This window comes from Lissotriton helveticus, chromosome 1_1 (genome assembly GCF_964261635.1).
Source record: "Lissotriton helveticus chromosome 1_1, aLisHel1.1, whole genome shotgun sequence".
NCBI classification, from domain to species: Eukaryota; Metazoa; Chordata; class Amphibia; order Caudata; family Salamandridae; genus Lissotriton; species Lissotriton helveticus.
In genome coordinates, this window is record NC_136057.1 from 1707394501 (window position 1) to 1707410768 (window position 16268).

Genomic DNA, 16268 nt, shown 5'->3' on the forward strand with positions numbered 1-16268 from the left:
TATTGTGACCCTGCAACACAATAATTAACCACAATACCCACAAACGTCACTGTCTGCAACCTTCGGCTGCCCCAAGATCCAAGAAAAGGCCTCACATTTAGTATGGGTGACCTTGAAAGTTATTCATGGAGGTGGCTGAACATGTCCTTGTAGAAAATGTTCCCATTGGCTTGGCAGGGTAGTTGGCATGCCAAAGTGGTGAATTACTGTATCATTGCTGAACACCTCCACCTACCCATCATTCCAGATATCCTCCAGATGTGTCTTGACCAGTTCCAGGACCCCATCAAACCAGGTCCAAAAGGAGAAGTTGAATCCGGATACGTTCTCCTGTGTAGGAAGACATTGTCAACAGGGTTAGAAAGCCAAAGGAAACTATTGGAAAGAGAGTTTCAAAGAGACTACGAAGAGGAGGGCTGACGAAGTCGATGGGGAATCTACACAATGAAAATGATCCTCAGGAAGAGGCAAAGTTAGAGAATGGGGACAAAACAGAAAAGTAAAGTTATCTGTAACAATCAGCTGTTTCGAAGTTGCGTGGTGTCTAGAAAACAATCAATGGCACAACCTCACTTTCAACAACTATTTTGGAGCTAAACACCATCTTTGCAGACGGATCTGATAAGAAAAAGCCATGCTCTTGAAGTGAGGACAGAAGGACTAAAATAAAAATAATTGCAAAAGCTAATAGGACTCACCTTTCAAACTCAGGTGGCGTTCTTCTGGCTTTGACAATGTTTTTTCCCCTCAGCTGGCGGCCCTGCGTACCCACAGGCGCCATTTAAGAATGCATTTTCTTAAGCTTTCTAAAAAAGCACTATGCAATACTCATTCAAAAAGGCTAAGAAGAAGCACATGTGGGTGACGATGTGTATGCACATAAGCAACTATTTTGATTTTGTTTTAAATATTTGCATAAAGAAATGCAAGCCAGTGAATCCACAAGTATGTAAGTGTACGGGGGAAGCGGGGAAGGGTAGCCATCTTGGGATATGTTTTTGCAAGTAAAAATAAAATCATCCAAAAATGGTTGTGGGTATATGTGCATAAGTGTTCATGAGTGGTGGACATTTTGTATTTTTTTTTCTTTTATACTTTGTTAATTTACCAATAAATTCAGAAATTAATTCTGTGCATGGATGCTCTGCAAATAGAACTGAGCAGCAGTGTGCAGCAGGAAAACGAGTGGCACAGTAGCATAGTGCAGCTGCCAGGCCATGCTAAAAATAATTTAAAATAGGCATTGGTAAAGCCAATACTTTCCACCTCGGGGACCTGTTCTCTTGATTGACAAAAAAGGCACATTGTTTTGCCGATGGGGCAAAATAGAAACAAAAAAAACAAAGACACAATGAAATGTTGCACTCAGACACATTTAGATGTCATGCAACTGCATCATTCAGAAGGAGTTCACATGGAAGATGACGTGGGCAGGCACGTGTCACAACGCATGAGTGTCCCTACTGAATGATGTGGTAGACACTTTAGTTAGTTATTTATTTACCACCAAGATGGCAGATGCCACTTGGAGCGGTGAGTTTAAAAACAAGCATTGGAAATGCAATAGGTCTTGTTGTTCAAGTTAAAGCAATTTGCTTTGCTAATGGTATTGTTTTATATCTTTGTATTAATCAGTGTACGTTTGGGATATGTTGTGATTTTATGTTTTTAGAATTGTATTTGTAAGTTGTGTAGTAGTTTAAAGCATAGTTTAGTAGGAGAGGAGCAGTGCTTAAGATTTGGGTAAGAGAATTATTAGAAGAATAGCATGAGGGTTAATGAAGTATAGTGCGGATTAGAATACTATATGGCAGAAGAAAGGTGCGCGGGTATTAAATAGGGAGAAGGAATGAAGTGTGGATGAGTTTAGTGTTGTTTTGAATGTAGGAAAGTGTGGCGAGCAGTATCAGGTATATTGGTATTGTAAATGACAGTGCTTTTTATTTATGTTTTATAAAAACCAAAACATAAATAAAAGGCATTGCAATTTACAATGGCAATAGCTCAACATTTTAGGTCGGGATGCTTCACTTTTTTGGCAGATGCAAAATTCAATTTGTTAAATCTCATAATAAGCTGAAATGTACTCATAACAGACCTGCAAAACATATGTGTAAGGTGATAAGATCTCATATCACTTACTGTGAAGCCGCTCAATGATTTTGTGCTGTGATTTCAAGCACCATGAATGTCACTTGCATACTGCCTAACTTGTTTAGTCCCCCCACTTCTTTTTTTAGGACGTGTGCCCTGAGGGAGCCCATGGGGTAGTGTGTGTTGTCAATGTGGGCCGGTAGATTGGGCAGAGTGCAATTGGGAAGTCTTTGAACAGAGGGGGGATTGTTCAAGCAGAAGGCACAGGGAGCCGATTTGGGAGTCAGTTAGATTTGAACAGTGTGAGAGCAGAAGGGGCAAGGGGCAGAGTGGTAGTGTGTGAACAGAAGGGAGGTTGTGTGCATAGAAGGGGCAGTGTGTGAGCAGAAGGTACTGTGAGCATAAGGTTTAGTTGTTGAGCAGAAGGAGCAGGGTGCAAATTGGGCAGTGTGTGAGAAGGAGGGTCATGGAGCAGAGGGAGTAGAGGAGAACAGGGAGCAGTATGAGCAGAATATCCTGGAAACAGCATATGGGAAGGGGCATGTTCTGAGGAGAAGGGGCAGTGTATGACCAGTAGTCAGTGAGTCAGTCAGCAGAGGAAGCAATGTGTGAGCAGAACAGGGAGGGAGTAAAGATTCAACAAAGGCGGTAGTGTGTAGACAGAAAGGATAGGGGCATGATGCTGTGGTAATCTTTATATGTGAGTATACAGGTAGTTTGTGGGCAGAGAGAGCAGTGACTGGCCATAGATTTTTGGACTGTATATCCAGGGCTTTAAGTGGGACGGGTCCTGCCATATACTGCATATATTGAAGCCCCAAAGTGCTCCCTTCTAACAAAGCCTGTCAGCTGACCTACAGACAGTTATTTCCACCGACAACTGAGAGACAACTGCTTGGAGCGTTATCCAGGTCTGGGGGACAAGGGGCGCGGGGCGGGGCAGCAGGAGTTGACTGGACGGAGCACAGAGGCGGGGCACAGGGGCGGAGAGAGGCCTCGAAGGTAAATAGAAAACTGGAGAGAAAGAGAAGGCGAAGCAGGCCTAGATCAAAGTGAGCACCACTTAAGGATGAGATCTCAACAGCCTCATGGTGTCGAGTTTCTATTCCATTAAACTGCAGGACAAGAGCACATACCCTATGGTTAACGCCACTAAGAAACAGCAGGCAGGTAGTACGCGCGCAAGACAAAAACTGCCCAACTACAGGACGGCTACGAACCAGCGGTCGTAGTGGGCGGGATCTGAGTAGCACGACGTCCCATACCATTTCTATTTTTTTTATTTAGGAAAAACAGTTACCCTACTTGTTTGAAAAAGGCAACCATCCCAGGTGGTTAATTCCAAGAGACAACAAGTATAACTGCGCAGCCGGGAGGAGGGACAGTGACGTCTCTGTGGAGAGAATGCGGCGTGAAGGCTGCGTGATTGGTAATACATGCCCAATCACAGAGCTCGACTGGCGCTTGCAGCCAGCATGACGGAGAGCTGGCGTGAAGACTTTTCATATCTGCTTGTTAAATAAACAAGCAGATAAGAAAAGATTTCACAACAGCCGTGAATCAGGCGAGGCAGTTCACCAAAAAGCAAAGGGAGGCAACTGAAAGCCCTCCTTTCCAATGGGAAGCCAGTGTTTACCACAAACGCTGACGCTACCCTATGAAAAGGAGAGGCAGGGCTTGAGTTGCCTTCTCAAAAGTAACTTGTTAACTATAGGTCTCGCAGGCGAGGAGCGCATGCCCTCCAACGCCAGGCGAGGCCTAAAAATCACTTGCATAAAAGAGTATCTCTTAAGGTGGAGCAACTTAGCACTAAATGAGAGCTGTGAGGCCCTCCAAAAAAGTTGCCATCTAGTGTTGGGCCCAGACTATGCAAGTTGTTTTTCTCGAGGAAGCTTTATGATCAGTGTTGTGCATCAATTCTTTCTTCTTCTCCATCACCTGGACACAATCATTCTTGACGGTTGAGTGTATTCGGAATCCAGTAAGCCCTCCCCCGGTGTAGAAATCTATTCTGGTGATTACTTTTTTTCCTGTAGGCCGCGTGGCGTTGAATCTTGAACAGCTTCAATGTAAACCGTCCGAGCCCAATGGGGGAAAAAGCTTTCTGAGGAACAAAGACTTCAACATGCGCAATGCCTTGAGGGGAAGGAGAAACGACGAACGACAAGAATCATAAACTTCCTCAAGAAAAATAACGTGCAAAGTCCGGGCCCAACACTAGATGGCAGGAGTATGCATAGCATGTGTAGCTCAGTTCATTCGCTCTTTATTTCAAACAATTTGTTCATAAAAGACAATAAATAACAAATACATAAAACAAGGGTTCTGATATTTACAATCTTACAAAACATGAATAGTAATTCATGATTTTAAATAATAGCATGTGTATCTGCAGCCAACACATGCTACGAATAAATAGTTTCCTGATGTCATCAGCGGAACGATACAAATTAACATAAGGGATGGTAAAGGAACTATGCTCCCAAAGTGGAAAAAAACTGAAAAATAGGGAGGAAAGGCATTGAACGGAAAGATAAGAAAGCATTCAATCATGAGGCTGACCCAATTCTATATTATTATTATTATTATTATTATTATTATTATGCGTTCTTATATAGCGCTCGATTACCCGTAGGCATCTCGGCGCTTGCCTTGGGAACCCGTCCTGGCTTCCCCCAAGGTGAAAGCCAGGCATCCCGCCGCGGGGGGGGGGGCCGTAGTGGAAATTAAGCAGGCTAATGCCCAGAGCTGCAGAGTGTGAACCCATGATTCGAGTAGGCACCGAAACGAGAATTATCGAGTCCGTGGATATTTGGGCTCAAGACCCTGCCGCGTCGGGAATTGAACCCTGGTCCCGGGTCTGACCTCTGCTTCAGGGTCTGCCTCCTCTAACCAGTGAGCCACACTTCTCCACTTCTCCACTTCTCTTCTATATACTGCACTGTAAAGAATAGGTCTTCAACAATAAACAGATAAAGCTATCTGAAGGCTAAGCCTAAATGAAAGAGGAGGACAGAAACTTATTAAATGTGCAAGAATAAAGTAAACACCAAGGTGGTTCAATTGTGGGTATGAAAACACATAAAGGGGGAGGTGCTCTCTGTGCAAAAACATCGACATTGACAAGGAAGGTCACAGATAGCAGCCCATTCCAGGTTCATGGGCTATGTTACCTACCTTAGCAAATCTTGTCCACTTAACCTGGCTGTCTGGTTTCGGATGAGGCCCTTTGAAAAGAAAGAAATATTTCATACTAACACACCAGTATAAAAAAGAAAAAATACCTTCTTTTTGGTTCCGTGGAAATTGCTTTTATCTGTTGTAGAGGTTAGGTTTGGAGTCCTCTAGAATGGAGGACAGAGAGGATGGTGGGATCAATCAGCAGTGCAGGCCTTTGGTTCAATTGAAAGGAATATGCAGACAGATACTGATGTAGCAGTGTGAACCTATCGCCAGTCAAAGCATAGCGTTGACTGAGGTCCATAAAGGACCTAACACTTGTGCAAGAGGTAAACCCAGTGGTCAGTCAAATGACACTGGTTTAGGTCCTGGAAGGAGCAGACATTGGTCTAGGAGCAGAATGCAGTAACTAATCATGGTTTCAGACTGGCTATGGTCATGAAAGGAGGATATCTCTATTCTTCAGTGACTTTTAATGAACAATTAATATCGCAATGCTTGAGGTGCATGAGGGAGAAGACAAACAACAATGAACCCAAAGATCATTCACAGTAGCCTTGGTGGGACCTTGGAGGGAGGAGAAAGACATCAATGACACTGAGTGGACAGCCATAGTTTAACATTTTTACAAACTGGTGCAGCAGTGACTCCCAGTGGACAGTCAGAATATGTTATTGTCTTACATCCTGGTTTGAACTGAAACAGGCATATCAGCTTAATTTTAGAACAGTTCTGTATTTACAACTCAGCAACAATGTTCCTTCCATCACTTTAGCACCCAGAAGAAAAATAGCCACAACTTAAAACATTTAAACCCCCTCCCCCCGAGTAAGCTTTCTTTCACGAACACTGGTCCAGGATACCCATGCATGTATCACCACCCCAATTCTTTGTTTCTTTTATATTTGATGCACTAAAAGTGGACAACCACAGAGCGGAAGAGGCAGAATCAGCTTCAGGATAATTATTCCTTAGTGGATTGCCTTGATTCTTTGTACTGGCTGGGATCCTGATTCTACACTGAAAGAAAGTGGGAAGTAGTATCTGCTAAGCAGGATTGAAGAAAACAAAGCGTACGGCACAAAAGCAGGATGCAGGATACTTTATCAATCACGTAACAAGAGAACAATGCTTGAGAGAAGTATAAGGAGTGACCAATGTTACTGCCGTCCAGATTTCTGTAGTGGGTTCATATCACTAGGTATATATGTCTGAGCAATCTCTAAACCCAGCCTTTGCTTGGACACAAAGGGCATGAAGTTTCGCAAGCATCTTAAACTCATTGAATTCCAGAACACAGTTGCCTGAATTATGCCACGGTTGTTAATCAACAAATAATCAGATTTTATAGCGGAGTAGAGGTAGAATATTAGTACTCTACAAACACTCAAGTTATTGAGCGTTTTTTCCTGTCAAAGAATCCTGAAGTGTAGGCTTTCAAATTGTTGACTTTCTGAAGAATCAAGTAATCCACTGTTGAATGACCTTTTTTAAGTAAGTCAACAAATGGTTTTCACAGAGGGTCAGGAGTTTGCTAATGCACCCAGCCGAAGTAAGATCCACTTGCATGGCCATCTTCCAGACACTCATACCTGTGTTTAAGAAGGTCCTTGGCTAAGAAGGCTTGTGCATTTTACATAGCAGGACTAGAATTAAAACCCAATGAGGTGCTGCATAAGTAATTGGAGGATAAAATAACCACCAACAACAGTGTTTTGAAGCCTCAAATCTCAATGAAAAAGTCGCATATAATTTGTGATGGTTAGCTGTCAGAGCTAGCACATGGTTCCTCAATTTACATGGATCCTTTTTATTGGACAAATTACATAAATTCATGTTTGCCAAATGAGATCGATTTTATTCTCAAAAGCCTAAAGGTAGCAAAACCTAAGTAATTTGCTCTTGAACTGCTTCCCAATAGTTTTTCTCAAGAAGCACACATACTGTATATAGCATGCACCAATCATCTGATAAATCACCAAACATTAGAATCCTCTGATTAAACAACTCTTTGCCTAATTGAGCTACACATGTAGCATAACAACAGTTTGCACATAAGAAGTCAAAATACAGGTATGAACATTTGGGCATCATACTGAGAAATGAGTAGTGAAACTATTTATCTGCACCACAGTTGATGGTCGGTTTTTATTTTTAGTTCACGTACACGAGGAACGTGCACACTGATTGGTAGAAGGAATGCACTTTGACTCTAGTCTTTACTGGGTAAGTACTCAGGCATTTAACGAAAACTATTCACAAAGCTACACAGCAGGCATTCGTTGAGGTTCGAGGATGTCATATCAAGGTACACGTTTGTTTTTCGGTAAAGTTCAGTTTTTCAAATATTATGGATATTTTGTAACACATTTTCTGGTATTGGTGATGGTAACTGTTACTCTCTTTCTGTCGAGCATGGGTTTCATTTTGATTAGGCACCACAATCTTCTTTAGTGGTCATCTTGCATGCGTAATAAGTCCTATAATCCGTCCCTTGAGACATGCATAACATTTTGAATCACAATTATTAGTTTGTTGGATCAAAACGTGCATCATTTTGAAACTAAGCACAAATCAATAAGGTGTGTGTGAGTTTGCCTCCCTTTTTATTGTTGTTTATTGTTCACAGTGGCCCCTGAAGAAGGGATAGGAATCCCGAAATGCATTGGGCACCTAACACATTGCAGTTAAAGTGATTTCATTTGTTAAAAAGGCCAAAAGATTGATTTCCTTGAATTTGCTTTAATGTTTATTGTACAAAACACAAATGTGAACGTTCTGTGAATATATATTTAACACTCACTTATAATATGAACAGTCAACATAATAAATAAGAAATAAATATGCTACTTACCAGTATGCTTCTGTTATTGGCATGTAGGGCTGCTGACACTCATATCTGTGCATAGATCGCCACCTAGTGTTGGGTCCGGATGATTGCACTTTGTTGTCCTGGAAGAGTCTTCGAAGTATCACGAAATAGGTGACTCCTCCCCTGGACTAGAGTGCGCATGGGCATCTTCTCCATCCTCAGATTGTTTTTCGCCATTGTGGCAGAGATGGACATAGGAAAGTAAGATGGCCATGCAAAAGAAAACGCTGCAGCTGCGACAGGCACCAGGGAGGAGGGCGGGCGATATGAATGTCAGCAGCCCTACATGCCAAGAACAGATGCATACTGGTAAGTAGCATATTCCGTTCGAGGCATGTGGGCTGCTGAATTCATATCTGTGCATAGACTGTATAGCAGTATCTCCTCTAGCGGTGGTTACCTGTGCCAGCTGCAGCAGTTTGAAAAAGAGTTTTGAGGACAGCCTGGCCTACAGCAGCTTGCTGTTTTGCTTGCACGTCTACACAGTAGTGTTTTGTGAAAATGTGTATGGGAGTCCATGTGGCTACCTTACAAATGTCTTCAAGAGGAATATTCCCAAGGAAAGCCATGGATGCCCCCATTTTTCTTGTAGAGTGTGCTCTTGGGGGGACTGTTAAAGTGTGTTTTGCCTTTTGGTAGCATATTTGAATGCATTTAACTATCCATCTGGCTATTCCTGACTTTGATATTGGATTTCCTTTATGTTGTGGTGAAAAAGCAACAAATAATTGCTTTGTCTTTCTAATTGATTTAGTTCTGTCCACATAATAAAGCAGAGCCCTTTTTACATCTAGTGTGTGTAGGGCTCTTTCAGCTACTGACTGTGGATTTTGAAAGAACACTGGCAGTTCTATTGATTGATTAATATGGAAATTGGATACGACTTTCGGCATAAACTTAGGGTTTGTTCGAAGAACCACCCTGTTAGCATGTACTTGCATGAAAGGTTCTTGAATTGTTAGTGCTTGTAACTCGCTAACTTGCCTGAGTGAGGTAATGGCAATCAAGAATGCCACCTTCCACGTTAAGAATTGCAGTTCACATGAGTGTAGAGGTTCGAAAGGAGGTCCCATAAGTCTGGTGAGTACTATATTTAGATTCCAGACTGGGGAAGGAGGGTGTCTTGGAGGGATTACCTTTTTAAGACCCTCCATAAAAATTTTGATTGCTGGTATTCTAAACAGTGAAAGGTGTTGCCTGTTTTGAAGGTATGCTGCTATAGCAGCGAGGTGTAGTCTTATCGAAGAGTATGCTAGGTTGCATCTTTGAAGGTGTAGCAGGTAACATATAATGTTTTGTATGGAAGCATCTAATGGGTTGATTTGGTTATTGTTGCAGTAAATAACAAATCTCTTCCATTTAGCTGCATAGCACGCTCTTGTAGTTGGTCGTATTGCCTCCTTAATGATGTTCATGCAGTCTGGTGGCAAGTTAAGGTATCCAAATTCTAAGACTTCAGGAGCCAGATCGCTAGTTTCATCTGATTGGGATCTGGGTGTTTGATTTCTATATGGTTCTGAGTTAGAAGATGGGGTGCGAGGCACAGCCTTTGATGAGGAACTACTGAAAGCTCCAGGAACGTTGTGTACCACGGCTGTCTCGCCCATGTGGGAGCAACTAGGATTAGTGTGAGTGGCTGTTGCCGCATTTTGCGTGCCACCAGCGGAATCAGCGGTGCTGGGAGAAAAGCGTACGCAAATCTGCCTGACCAGTTCATCCATATCGCATTGCCCTGTGACATCGGATGTGGGAACCTGGCGGCATAGTAATGGCATTTCGAGGTTTCTTTTGTGGCAAACAGATCTATATCTGGGTGACCCCACTGTTTGAAGAATGGCTGGAGAACTTGGGGGTGAATCTCCCATTCGTGTAGTTGTTGGCTGTGCCTGCTGAGCAGGTCTGCTATCTGATTGTCTTTCCCTGGAAGGTGTTCTGCTAGGAGGAAGATTTCTTTTGGAATTGCCCACTTCCATATGCTCTGTGCCAGGTGGGACAGCTGTGGGGAGTGTGTTCCTCCCTGTTTCTGGATATAGTACATTGCGGTCTTGTTGTCCGTCCGGATCAACACAGTCTTGCTGTACAAGTATTTTTGGAATGCTTTCAGGGCTAGGAATATTGCTAGCAACTCTAGTTGGTTGATATGCAGTTTCTTTTGTTTGGTTGTCCAGAGCCCCTGTACTGTGTATTGAAGGAGATGAGCTCCCCAGCCTGTCAGTGATGGGTCCGCTGTTAGTACTAATTGTGGAACTGGCTCTTGGAACACTCGCCCCTTTGAAAGATTTTGTGGGTTCCCACCACTGCAGAGAGTTGTGAGCGCGACTGTCTACCAACACTAGGTCTTTTAGTTGTCCTTGAGCTTGGTTCCATTGCCGTGCTAGGCATTCTTGCAATGGACGCATTTGAAGTCTGGCATGGGGGACAATGCAGGAGGCCATCATGCCTATGAGCTGCATGAAGACTCAAGCTGGCAGAGAGTGTTGTGGCAGAAATTGGCGAATGAGCATCTGCATGCTGGCTATCCTCGCTGAGTTTGGGTATGCCTTTGCCACTGAGGTATTTATAGTGGCTCCCAGATATTGTTGTGTGTGGGACTGTTGCAGATGCAATTTTGGGGTCGCTTATAGAAAACCCTAGGCTGTGCAGCAGCTGAAGTGTTTGAGACGTGTTTCTTGCACACTGTTGGTACGATTTGGCTTGTATTAGCCAATCGTCTAGATACGGAAATACATGGATGTGTTGCCTTCTGAGATGTGCAGCTACTGTCGTTCGGCATTTTGTAAACACTCTTGGAGTCGTGGTTACTCCGAAGGGGAGAACCTTGAATTGGTAGTGTTGACCTTCTATTGTGAACCTGAGGTATTTCCTGTGAGCTGGATGGATGGGCATGTGAAAATACGCGTCCTTGAGGTCCAATGTTGCTAGGAAGTCTCCTTGCTGTAGCAACGGGAGCACTTGCTGTAGTGTGATCATATGGAAGTGCTCCGACAGTATGTATTGATTTAGGGGTCTGAGGTCTAATATTGGTCTGAGGTAACCGTCCTTCTTGGGAATAAGGAAGTATAGGGAGTATACTCCTGTCTCTTGGTGTTGGAAAGGGACTGGCTCTATGGCCCCCTTTTCCAGCATGCATTTCACCTCCTGTTGTAGCAGGGTGATGTGTTCTTTGGTCATGGGACGGTGTCTGGGTGGTATGTTTGGTGGGGTAGAAGTGAGTTCCAGGCAGCAGCCATACTGGATAATTTGTCGCACTCACCTGTCCGTGGTAATTGCGTTCCAGACAGGTAGGAATTGTTGGAGTCTGCCTCCGACCGGTGTTAGGTGGTCTGGAGGTAGCGTGATGAAGTCACTGTTTTGTGGCAGTGGAGGCTCTGGTATTATTGCCTCCACGTCCTCTTCCCTTATGTGTTTTAACACTCCCTTTAACATAGGAAGTGTTCTGACAATTTTTTCTGAAGTAGGGAAGGTGTCAAACAAGAAGTCTTCTTCCACAGGGTCATTATGCATGTCTACATTGTGGTACTGCGCTGCCCTGTCTATTAGTTGGTTGAAAACAATGGTGTCATCAGTAGGTGACGGCTTAGTTGGATAAGAGGATACATCAGGGATGGGATGGGTGTTATAAGGGTCAGTTGGCTCCTCCCATGGTTCATTCTGTGGGTCAGGATCTGGTGGATAATCATATTCAGGCTGTGGATCCTCCCCTGCGTTCCCCTCATTGTCCCCATAGTGAGAAGGAGAGTAAGGAGCAAAAGGTGTAGTAGGCATAATGGGATAGAAAGGAATGAAGGGTCTAGAGGGAGAAGTCCCAAAGTCCTTTTCTTTAGTGGAATAGGGGAATAAGAGCCAGTGTCCAGTTGCCTTTTCTTTCTGTGCAGGATTGTGACTTTACCAGTGCCAGGATTAATATATATTTTTGCCTGGTCGTCTGATGGATCTGGATGGAAGAGTTCTTCCTCTACAGTCCTTGGTTGTGGTTTTGACTTTTTTGTGTCGATAACACCTTCTGATTCGATGTCTTTTGGTGCCTTTGTGCTTTTCTTCGGGTTGACGAGTGATTTCGGGTCGACCGGGTCTTTCGGTTCGACACGTTTCTTGTGCTCGACAGGCTTTCTTGGTTGACTGTCCTTTGCCGAGTCGATGGCCTTTTTGGTATCGACTGGTGTTTTTGGAGCACTTGTCCTTTGGTCGATAGCCTTGTCCGGCCGGGTTACAGGCTTCGGTACGGCACCCTTTCTGTCGGCGACCTTTGCGGGGTCGGCGACTTTTGGTACAGCTGGCTAGTTCGGGTCGACGACCTTTGGTTCGGCGCCCTTCGGCTGGGTGTTCTTGTTCGGTCCGACGACGTTTTATGGGTCGACGGTTGTTTTTGGCTCGACGCCTTTTGGCTGAACGGCCTTCTTTGGGTCGATGGTTTTCTTTGGGTCGACGCTTTTGAACTGTACGGCCTTCTTTGGTTCGACGCCCTTCGGGTCGACAACCTTTTTTGGCTCTGGAACCTTCTTAGGGATGACGTTACTTGGCCCTGGGGCCTCTGACGGCTTAGGTTTCGGTGCCGAGCCGGATGGCGGGGCTGTTGAATGTTTTTTTGGATCTTGGCTAAGGCCTCTTGGCGATGCCTCGACCGGAGCCTTAGGTAACGTGATAATTGGTGTCGGGGTCAGTGTCGGGGGCAGTGTACTCACAATTTGCCCCGGTGGGATGTCGTCATCCGAGTCTGAGTAGTCCTCGACGGTGACGATCTCTAGGTCCGAGTCTGGTGCTTCTGGAAGTTCTTGGTCATCATCGAAGATGTTGTTCGGTTCCGGTGCCTGTCGCTGCATTTCTTGCCTAGCAGCCCGTCGAATCCGTATGGTTTTCTTCGACCGAAATTGGGCGCAGGCTGTGCAGGTTTCTTCCTTTTGGTCTGGGGAAAGGCACTTGTTGCATACTGAGTGTTTGTCAGTATGCGGGAACTTGGAGTGGCATTGTGGGCACCTTTTGAACGGGCTCCTTTCCATCGACAGTAGGGTCACGTGTCGCCGAAAAGGCCCAACGGCCCGCGTCGACGACAGAGTCGAGATGGAAAGCTTGGTCGAGTCAAGAGGTACCGAGCGAGAACAATACCGTCGAAGCCGAAGGCCTTTTGGCCTTTAGAAAAGTTTTGTTTCGATTCCGAAGTTGGAGTATAGGAGTAACATCCGAACCCAATGGCGGAAAAAAACAATCTGAGGATGGAGAAGATGCCCATGAGCACTCTAGTCCAGGGGAGGAGTCACCTATCTCGTGATACTTCGAAGACTCTTCCAGGACAACAAAGTGCAATCATCCGGACCCAACACTAGGCGGCGATCTATGCACAGATTTGAATTCAGCAGCCCACATGCCTCGAACATGAATACTTTTGATCAAACCTTTCTGACACAAGATGATTTTGTGCTAAGATCTGTGATACATTTGAGAGCTGTGCGGCTAGGTTACAAATGACCAGTGGCACTTGTAGCAAAGTATACTTTCTTCATGCGGTAGGCAGCCACAAGATCTTGACCAGCACGCTAAACATACAAATAGTGAGATAATTAGTTTCAAACACTATGTTTAAGCTACAGATAAATAAATAGGTGTATATAGGTACAGACATTCACTTTCCAGGACAAGAAAATGCCAACATTCTAAAAGTGGCATTTTCAAAATTGTGACATATGTTCACACTTCCCCATTAAAGAGTGTTTTAAAGTACAATTCTTTAAACACCAAACTCAATATTTATACTCGCTCCCAATTAAGTTAGCACTTATTAAATGTACTAAGGTAGCCACATTTTATCCTATGGGAGAGGTAGGCCTTACAGTAGTGACAAACACATTTAAGAGTTTTTCACTGCCAGGACATGCAAAAGTTACAAGTACATTGGCAACTTTTTAAATAAAATGCACCTGCCCAGTGGGCATTTTAGGGCCTACCACAGGGGTGAGTTATATGTTATAAAAAGGAAGGTTTAGGCCTGGCAAGAAGTTTATCTTGCCAGGTCGAGGTTGCAGTTTAAAAGTGCACACACAGGCTGCATTGGCACGACTGAGACATTTTTAAAGGGCTACTACTTATGTGGATGGTCCAATTAGTGCTGCAGACCTACTAGTAGAATTTAATTTACAGGCCCTGGGTACCTGTAGTTCTCCTTTACTAGAAACTTACAAGTAAATTAAAAGTGCCAATTGGGTGTAAGCCAATTTTGACCATGATTAAGAGAGGAAGCACAAGTGCTTAAGCACTGGTTAGCAATGTTAGAGTGTGCAGAGTCCAAAAAGTCAACAAACAAGTGTTTATAAAACAGGAAGGTGAAGGCAAAAAAGTTTGGGGATGACCCTGTAGAAAGTGCCAAGTCCAACAAGCACAATAATTCATCCTGGAAAATATGCCAGGCCTAAGGAAGATGTGATTAATTGAATCCTTTTACATGGTATCACTTGGGATTTATTCTGGTTGATCAAACATTCTTATATTTCATAATCTCTGAAGTCTTTCCAGTGTCTGCAACAGCTTACTGAACAACCTTTGTCTGAAGAGCGGCAAAATAGGGTGAATATGCTTCCCATCAAAGCAGGGTGGACACCCAGAAAAGAAAGAGTATTTGTAAATACTAATGGCAGGGTTTAGGCTCAGTAGCTAGCATCTGGACTGAAAGCATGTATACACATACTACAAACCACATATCGTTTCAGTGCTTTTACTTGATGGGAACCTCCATGGCCCAAAGGAAATTTACAGGAATTTGGCTAAGGGAAAGATTCCACAATAGGAACCATCGGAGATCATACTGAGGAAGAACGGGCTTGATGCCATAAGTCTTTCTGGGAACCAGGAATTACCTGGAGTAGATGCTTTGGCCCTCTTCAGAACCTTGACCTGTTCTATTGCATCTAACATGGGATTCCAAATCTATTGCAATAGTTCAAGCAGGAATAAATAAAAATATGAAAGCAATCAGGATGAAGATGTAAATCATAGTCTTGTATCATCTTTACAACCAAGGCATCTTGGGTGATAAGTGTCCTTGATAGTAAATACTAGAACCTCCTTCTACAACTAGGGATTCATTTTATTTTTATTGAGATTCCAGATTGATTTTAGGGGGAGAGAACTGTAGTTTTGAGCCAAATTCCAGTTTTGTGGCGGAGTCAGCTTGCTTCCACCACTTAAAAAGCTGCCTGTTATGTTACAGGTCCTCGAAGGATGTAGAAAATAACGGTTATACTGCTTGACAACATGCTGTGCACCTTATTATGTATGCTACAAAGCAGATAAGCAGTTCAAATCCAAGCATGTCCCTGCAAACAGCCCAAGCATCTGTAAGGCTTTTATTGGTCTCACAGGTACAGCAACCTTTTGTGCCCGACAGCCCAAAGGAAATCTTATTTTCCACCTCAGGTAAGAGCAAATAGACAACTGTTCTGTTACCAGATAAAGTGTGTCAAGATAATCAACTAACCTCAGTCTTGTGTATTTACTATTGAGTATTTTGAGGGAATTTTGCTTCTTTGAAGTATACTGCTCATGTGAAAGCTGCCCATGGAAGCACACAAAACACATGAGTGAAGTTGCATCCACTGTGCCAGAAATCACAGCATCAGAGATTGATGTGCACTGCAAAGCTAGCACCCTTCTTTTCATAGGGCTGTCAATGAGCAATACATTACCATCACACATATATTGCAATTTAAGAGCACACTAAATAAAAAAACAGTGATTTATGAAACTGACTCTGCTCTTGCCCAACTCAACCATTTGTCCATTGCCACAGCTGACTCAAAGGTATCCTTCCCCTTCCACTACCCTGGGTGTATTCATGGCTATCTTTGCTGGCTGCACTGCACTGGCCCATTTTATAGGTTTAAGACAATTCCGCTCTTCTCCAGTGACATGGTCCACCCAGCATTCCCTCATGTGAGTGCTGCCATAGTAATGCCAAATCCCTTGCCTTCTCTCTTGGCATCCCACATGTGTTCAATTAAACAGGTCACCTCTTTCTGATGAAGGCTGGTCTGGCTCAGCAATTCTGAAAACATTTCAAGTGCGTGCCTGTCTGCAGCTTCCACATCCACATCATAGAGCAGCAAGCCTTTAATCTCATCAATGCTGTGACTAT

At 43.8% G+C, this 16268-nt stretch overlaps 1 protein-coding gene across 10 annotated transcripts in view; it reads right to left on the minus strand.

Moving 5' to 3' along the window:
* The window catches only part of STAT2 (signal transducer and activator of transcription 2), a 1031780-nt gene that overhangs the window by 515290 nt on the left and 500222 nt on the right, over positions 1–16268 (minus strand). For all 10 annotated transcript variants that reach the window (XM_078689090.1, XM_078689088.1, XM_078689089.1 and 7 more), the window contains 2 exons: positions 5272–5321; positions 236–330 (listed from right to left, as the gene is read on the minus strand). In XM_078689090.1, coding sequence (XP_078545216.1) covers positions 236–330; positions 5272–5321 — 145 coding nt within the window. The remainder of the gene's footprint in view (positions 1–235; positions 331–5271; positions 5322–16268) is intronic.